Below are 8,296 nucleotides of genomic sequence, written 5' to 3'. Positions count from 1 at the left end.
AGGGGGCAGCGGGCGGGCGCCGGAGGGGTCGACGAGAACGATTGGCTTAGATGTTCATCGCTCTTATTGATGCACCAATCACCGCGCACAAGGCGCTGCGGCGAGCCCAAGAGCTTTCCCTCTTGTGGTCCGGCTTTCGCAGGTTTGTTTTTTAATTCTCTCGGTTTCCTGTTCCGGAGGCGCTGGCGGAGCTAAGATCCTGGCGGCTGCAATGTGAGTCTGGCTTTACTCTAACGGCGACCTCGCGGCCTGAGAGCCTTTTGTAGGTAAAAGGGGCAGCTTGCGGGTGTTGGAAGAGGGAGTGTTTCCAAGTGTCCTGATTTCAACGGGGCTGGAGTCTGGGGCTGGGGTGAGGGGCGCCTGGGAATTAGGATCGGGCAGCCCCTCTTCAGATCTGCAGCGAAGGGCGAAAAAGCGACTTTAGGCCCGGATCCTGCGAATAAATAGAAGTGAAAAATGAGATCATTTCTTTCATTGTGGAGCGCGTGCGGTGGTCCAGCCCTGGGGCCGCCCGGATCTCGGAGGGGAGTGAGACCGTAAGCTTACCTCGTGGGGCGCGCGATCTGGCGGGAGATGTGAACAGCGAGACCCGTAATTTCGGATCAGCCAGCCGACGATGACCGGCCTGGGGATTCAGCTGGGAGAAAGAGTGTTAATAGAAATTTAGTCACACTTTGCAACTTTTTCTACATAGACTGATGTTCCTGGACGTGTTAACTATGCAAAACAGCTCCCTCAGTTTCCCTGCTTCCAAACAGCAACTTAGGAGTAGGCATACGCAGAAAATAATTACTTTTCCACTTGCAGTGAGTTCCTTGACTTTTTTGTCGCACCCTAACACAGCCTGACTATGCCTTTAATAGATCACTTTCATAATCAGTGTTTTCAGATATTCTGTCTCTAGAAACATACATGAGGATCTAATGGTGAGTCTTCAACAGCAGTCTGAACACACAGTACAGGAGTGTTGGTAATCCTGACTGTTGCCCACCTCTAGATTCAGTACATTCCTTTGTGTTCCCCAGGACCCTATGCATACCTCTTTTCTTGTGTTTATAGCATTATATTATTTTTTAAAATTGTATTTGTATGTGGATTCTGGGCTTCACGAGTCCTGTGGGCTCTGTGTCTTACTCATCTTTGAGTGCTTAGGACCTGTGACAGTGCCCCACATGTATAGGCCCCTTAAATGTTGCATGAATCAGTGAAAAGACCTGCTTTTTGTCTGGTTTTGGTAATGCCTATCTGTTGTGAATATATGCAGTAGGGAAATGTACAGTAGCAACACAGAAACGTATATCACTAGTGAGACAGTAAACATTTATTGATCACCTACTGTGTGCAGGACGCTCTGCCAGGGGCTGTGAAGGATACAGAAATGTTTGTGAATCAACCCGTTTCATCAAGGAGCTCATAATCTAGTGGAGGAGTTAGACATGCGCACACGTGACTGTAATATGAGGCAGTCTCTGGTAAGTGCTATAAAAGAATTAAGTACAGACTAAGAGCAACGGACGTGTAGAGGGAATGGGATTACTTCCTGAAGGGAACCAGGAAAGGCAGCACAGAAGAGTTGGCATTTGGCTTGGTTGGTGGGTAGAAGAAATTCAACGGGCAAATTCATAGGGTAGGGGATTTTAGAAGGGCAGGAGCAAAGAACAAGCGGGGTGACAGTACTTTGTATGTTAGGCAACTGGGAAAATCTGGGGTGATAGGCACTTCTTGGGGAGGTTAATGGAGAATTAGCCTGGAAGAAGTTGGGACCAGATTGCAGAGGGCCTTAAATGCCAAGAGTGTGGTTTAAACTCGATTCTGTGGGCTCTGAGTAGCCTGTGGTGGCAAGATGGGCTGTTTAGGTCCCAGGTCTATCATGAGGGCCTTGAACTGAATAATAATCATTAATCAGATATTATTTGGTATCTGCTTTTTATTAAGCACAGTGATTGATACAGCTAAATAATCTGAACCTATTTTCATAGCCATTTGAAAATCTACCTTAAGCCTATCGGTAAAGCTTTTAGTTAGAAGGAAGATGCTTCTACATTAAAGCTTTTTGCAGTTAATATTTATTTGGGTTTTTTAAACATTTTGCTGAAGCCTAAGTATTTGGAAAGCCGTTCCTGTTTGTAACATTCTTCAGTGGAAAGAGCTGAGAATGAGAATCAAGGGAAATTGTTGTGTTGACAAGATTATAGTTAAGTTTGAATTTGAATGCTGGTCTCTTTGTGAAGTAAACTGGAGTGTGGAGTGGGAGAACAGAAATGATTTTTTTCTTCCAGTCTTTTAGCAAATTGGAGATAGAGTATGCCTAAGTTTCCAGTCTTTTAAGCTACTGATTATTTTGAGTCAGCAAGACAAGTATTAAGGATATCTAAAAAGTTAGCTGTAAACTTTAATTCAGTTCAGCGTGCTCTTAATTTTGTTAGTATGCGAACTGCATTGGAAGATGGAAAATCAGTGTTAAGATAATTGTAGAAATGTTTTCTAGCATTAGCAGTTTGGGAATCATTTTTATGTCTATTTATTCTTTCTGTCTTCTAGAGCTTATATTCTCTGTGGAAGATGTGACATACCCAGATAATACGTCACCATGCAAGGCAGTACCTGGTGAGTGGTATGACAGTAATGGCAGCCGTTTTGGGAGAACAGGGAGAAGCAAACACTGGCACTGGGCCATTGAGGGTGGGAAGGGTTTAGATATGTGAGGAGAGGGGGAGTGTGTTCACGTGGGCCATGTACACGGCCTGCCCTGATGGCCCTGGCAGTTCTGAGGTGCCGGCAGACATTAAAGGTGGGATGAGGTAATGAGTTGGTGACCTGTAATCATTGTACGACCTGCCAAGAAGCAGCACAGAGTGTGTGAGAGCAGGGGACCTATCAAAACCCTTGGGGTGGTGACAGTGGCTGTAGAAAGGCCTGCAAGGGTGTTATTGTAGTAGCCAGGCAGGAGACGATGGTGTGAAATGGATGCACTCAAGAAGTATTTATGAAGCAGAAATGATAGGCATTTGAAAATAAAATTTTAACTAGAGGGGATAAGGGAGAAGTTGTCAGGTAACCCCTGGTATATGACTTGAGGACCAGTAAATGGTCTCATCTATTGAGACAGGAAACACTAAAAAAGGAGCAGGTGGTGGTGTCTCGAAGGGGAAGATCATGAATTCCTTTTAGGATGCATTAGGTTGAATTTGCGAGTCTGTGCTGAGTGGGGAGGAAAGTGTAGACAGGAAGATGCTGGTGCATATGTAGAGACGTGGGGTGTGTGGGCGGGATGACATGGTGAGGTCATAGCAGATGGTTGAACACTGGGATGTGACTTTGTCATGCTGGAGGTGGAGTGGCTTTAGGGAGTGACAAGGACCAGGGACTGACCATGGCAGTGGGTTGGGTGGCTGAGACTGGGGAAGAGGAGTTTATTGGCCATGAGGAGGTTCCGCTATTACAGAGAACTCAGTATTAGATGGGTGGGATATGGCAGTGGCCTAAGGGATGGTCAGGCGTTTGTAAAACCCTGTATATATAGTGAGTTTTTCTTTTATCTTTTTCTTTCCTCCAACGAAGTCATAGAATGTCATTCCATCCAGGACGAGGGTGTCCCCGAGGGCGAGGAGGACATGGATCCAGACCCTCAGCACCAGCCTTCAGGCCCCAAAATCTGAGACTGCTTCACCCTCAGCAGCCTCCTGTGCAATACCAATACGAACCTCCGAGCGCCCCTTCCACCACGTTCTCCAACGCTCCAGCTCCCAATTTCCTGCCTCCGCGACCAGACTTCGTGCCCTTCCCTCCACCCATGCCTCCATCAGCACAAGGCCCCCTTCCCCCCTGCCCGATCCGGCCCCCCTTCCCCAGCCACCAGATGAGGCCCCCCTTTCCCGTGCCTCCCTGTTTTCCTCCCATGCCGCCTCCGATGCCCTGTCCCAATAACCCCCCAGTCCCTGGAGCACCTCCTGGACAGGGCACTTTCCCCTTCATGATGCCCCCTCCATCCATGCCCCACCCCCCGCCTCCTCCCGTAGTGCCTCAGCAGGTCAATTACCAGTACCCTCCGGGATACTCGCACCACAGTTTCCCACCTCCCAATTTTAATAGCTTCCAGAACAACCTCAGTTCCTTCTCACCCAGTGCTAATAATAGCAGTAGCCCTCATTTTAGGCACCTCCCTCCATACCCACTCCCAAAGGCTCCCAGTGAGAGGAGGTCCCCAGAAAGGCTCAAGCACTATGATGATCACAGACGCCGGGATCACAGTCACGGGAGGGGCGAGAGGCATCGTTCCTTGGATCGGCGGGAGCGAGGCCGAAGTCCTGACAGGAGAAGGCAGGACAGCCGCTACAGATCCGATTACGACCGGGGGAGGACACCGTCCCGCCATAGGAGCTATGAGCGGAGCAGGTAAAGCACATGTGTGGTGTTTAATGAAGTGCAGAGGCCCCGGCACAGGCCATTTCTGTTGGTCAACAACCAAACCGAAAAGGTCCAGCTGTGCATTTTGGTTTATAAAAGGAAAAGCCTCCCAAAATTATCAACATAGATTCATTTCAATGAATGTAAGCCAGTTACTCTGCATAATACAGTTGACATTTTAATGATGATCAATAAAAGATCTTGTAGATGTTTATGTGGATGTTGTATTTAATTATGTTCAGTGTGATCACCATGTCAGGTTACAGCACTTGAGTTCTTTTGGAATTGTTGATCTGCGTATGTTACCAGTCAGGAATCGAAGTAGTTAACCAGCAGAACTTGCTTTCTGATGTTTAGGATAAGTGGAAGTTTATCATATGTTGTTGCTTTCTTGCTCTGTTCCTTTATAAAATCAAATAATACACATTATCAAAGTTACAGTTTTCAAAATGGCTTTTAATTTGATTTTGTTGCATTGAAACATATTCATACTAAAGAAAGTTGCATTTAAAACGTACTATTCCATTCCAGGTTACATTTCTTTTTTTTTTTTCCAAAAGACCAAATATCTACATATACAAGAGAATAAGGTTTCCAGCAGACACTCATAGATGGGCATCTAGAAGTGCTCTGAAGTTATATGCAAATTCTTTGTGTATGTATGTTTTTCTATAAGTTAATCAGTTGCTTACAGCAGATTCTTAAGAGATGGTGTGAGTCTATTACATCAAAAATCTAACAACCATTGGTTTAGATGGAAAAATAAAAATGCACAGATATCGATTGTACTAATATTTATTTGTACCTTCAGTGAACTGTTTATATTGATGAAGATTTGAGGTTTTCCAGTTGTCAAGCTGGTAACAGTGCTGCTCTTTGTGTCTGCTGTGGTGTGTTTACCTTCATTGTCTTGTGGAACTTCTGTGCTGAAAAGTTTGAGGTCCCCAGAGCGGTCACTCCGTTACTTGGGTTTGTGGAGAGCTGGTCTTGGCCTCTGTGGAATCAGTGTGCTTCTCAGTTCCCATGTTGTTTTCATGGCTGGGGGCTTGATTCTGACTGAACATTTTGCCAGTAAACGGTAGCAGTCATTCTCAGTCCCGAAGAGAGTGACCAGTACTCGGAAGGTTCGGAAGGAAAATGCTCTATTGCTTCTCCCTGACGCCCAGTGGAAGGTGGAAGGAACATGTTTCCTTCAGAGGTGACTGATTCTGGTGGGCCAAAGCTGACAGAGTTGGTAGACTTTTAAAAGTCTTTTCAGCACGACTTACTTACTGTTCCCGGTCAATTTTGTTCTTAATTCTGTGATGGACTAGTTGGCAGAGGCCTGTGATGGTTTATTTTACAGTTTTATGGTAAAAATCTAAATCAGAAAGAATTCGTTAATAGTTTTCTTCAGACAAAGTGATTATTAATAAACCTGTCTCTGGGGAAACATTTTGCTGCAAACTTCAGCATTCTAGGTGGCATTTTGTTTTCCGTTTTGGGGGTGCTGTAGTTTTTAGGGCTCTGCTGTAAAATCCTGGATTCTTCCATCCAGGCTTAAGCTTGGAATTAATGTGTTTGTTTGAAGAAACACAGATGTCCTGTAAACTGAAGATGTCTATCAGTAAGTGAAATCAAGTGCCAAAAGAATTACCCTTAATCTCCATTATTCTAAAAGGCAACCCCTTTACCATGAAGGACCTTAGGCAGTTAGCTCATCTTTGTAAATGGCCTTCATTTACTTTGGAGTTGTTTTATAATGTTGTATTTGGGATATTTGCCTAGGAGCTGCCTTAGTGTCACAGCCACATTAAAATCAGCTCCTTTTGGGGTCTTAGTAGCGTGTCAGTCATCTGTCTTATATGGAATGCTTCTGTGAAACAAACATGGGGTACCTGAAGTCCTAGTATAACTTCTAGAAGTATATTGGAGAAAACCAAAAGTTTGTGCATTAGGTTGTGTTAAGTTTATGCAAATTCTTTAGTCTGTCCTCTGGCTACTTCTCCCCTTGCTTCTTGGGGTAAGTGAATCTGTCCTTTTTCAAATTTCATTCTCCCTCTTTTTCTCCTGCTCCAAAATCTGGTTGAATAATAATTAGAAGATCCTTTTAGGGCAAACCATCTCTAGCGGAAGTTTGTGAAGAAGTAGATGTATGCATTTGCTATCGTGAAAGATCAGGGTTCCTCCGGGGAGTGGGAAAAGAAGCAGCGGCAGATGCAACCAGTAAGGTGCAGTGCAGCGGCTTCCCACAAATGAGTAGTGTTATAGCACAGTAATCCGCATAGCTGTCCTGTTGAGTACAACGTGTAGTCATCAGAGAGCTAGTATCATGTATCTAATACTATGCTTCCAAACAGGGAAAAGTTTTTGGAAAAATAACCCAAGCATTGTTTTTCTTGCTTTAAATGGCTTTATCATACAGTGTTACTGTGACTTACGTCCATACTGGTCTTTTCAGTTCATAGCCACTCAGAGGTAGTAATCATCATCAGAAATGCCACTCTTGAATGCAAAATTCTATCCCCTAGATGTTAAAGAAACAAACAAAACTTAGGAATATCCTTTAAGTTGAGGGTTTTTTTGTTTGTTTTGTTTTGGGTTTTTTTGATGTGGACCATTTTTAGAGTCTTCATTGAATTTGTTACAATATTGCTTCTGCTTTATGTTTTGGCCTTTCGGCCCCAAGGCATATGTGGGACCCCAGCTCCCCAACCAGGGATCGAACCCGTGTCCCCCACGTTGAAAGGCGAATTCCCAACCACCAGGAAGTCCCTAAATACAGTTTTTATTTGGAAATAGAGGCAATTATTTTTTTCAGCAGCCATGCCATCACAAATTACATTATATCTTTGTCATGTGGTACCGCTCACTAGCTGGGATTTACTGCCTAAAAGTAAACTGTAAATTTAGTCAGGTAAAGAATGTAGAATTCCAAGCACTGGCTCCTTTACTTTGCACAGCTGGTGTGTACCTGAGGCTTAAGTATATGTTAAAAGTATTATTCAAAAGAGTCTTTCCTGAGGAGGGGTGATTTTTAGGTGAAAAAACAATTTTTGTTTTAATATCTAAGATCTCTATCAGTTTTGTAAATTTTGATTTCAGTGAATTTACATTTCTTCTGTTTGGCTGTAGGTTGGGGGATTTTTTTTTTTTTTTTTGGCCATGCCACATGGCAAGCATATAGGATCTTAGTTCCCAGACCAGGGATCGAACCAGTGCCCCCTGCAGTGGAAGCACGGAGTCTTAACCACTGAACTGCCAGGGAAGCCTGGTGCAGGGAGAGGGAGATGTTTTTGAGTTCAGACATTTTTGTAGCCTTCTTGCTGGACTCAGACTAATATAGCATTTTTTTCCCCCATCCTAAGACCTAGTAGTTATTTCCCTTAGATTTGTTTCTGATATAAACACACTGGAGTTCCAATTTTTGTTTCAGATCTCATTGTACTTATTAAATAGACTCAGAAGTTATTACTATTATTATTACTAAATTCTGGTGTCACATTGGAAGGTTCAAAATCCTACATTCTAGTTTTACACTGAGTAAACTCAGTGTCTCCATTTAGAGTTTTTTTTCAGATGAAGACAGCATTTAAAGGTAAAGTGACTTAGAGTCTCATGACAATTAGTGATGGCTAGAACTATACCTCAGGCCTATAACCTATAAGAGTTTAGAACTCTTTCATTATAGACCCTTGTCCTGATCTTTACTGTAAAAGCTTTAACTGGCATATATTTGATGGATGAAATTAAAAATGTTCTAGAAATCAATGGACAGTTGAATCCTTTGAAGTTTTTCTCTTAGGTTAAATAATCAAGGTTGGCTGGTTAGAAGGTCTCAAGAGAAGATTATGATAAAATTCCCTTTGTTGCTCAGTATTAAGTATGACTTCTTTTTTTTTTTTAAGAA

At 43.5% G+C, this 8,296-nt stretch overlaps 1 protein-coding gene across 2 annotated transcripts in view; it reads left to right on the top strand.

Moving 5' to 3' along the window:
- The first annotated feature begins 2,590 nt into the window (after positions 1-2,590).
- DROSHA (drosha ribonuclease III) overlaps positions 2,591-8,296 on the top strand; it is a 129,576-nt gene continuing 123,870 nt past the window's right edge. For both annotated transcript variants that reach the window (XM_065874879.1, XM_065874878.1), the window contains exons 1-2: positions 2,591-2,607; positions 3,562-4,395. In XM_065874879.1, the coding sequence (XP_065730951.1) occupies positions 2,591-2,607; positions 3,562-4,395 (851 nt within the window). The remainder of the gene's footprint in view (positions 2,608-3,561; positions 4,396-8,296) is intronic.

The sequence above is a fragment of the Phocoena phocoena genome, chromosome 3 (genome assembly GCF_963924675.1).
Source record: "Phocoena phocoena chromosome 3, mPhoPho1.1, whole genome shotgun sequence".
NCBI classification, from domain to species: Eukaryota; Metazoa; Chordata; class Mammalia; order Artiodactyla; family Phocoenidae; genus Phocoena; species Phocoena phocoena.
The sequence above is the reverse complement of the archived record's forward strand: the minus strand, read 5'-3'. Positions and strand labels throughout refer to the sequence as shown.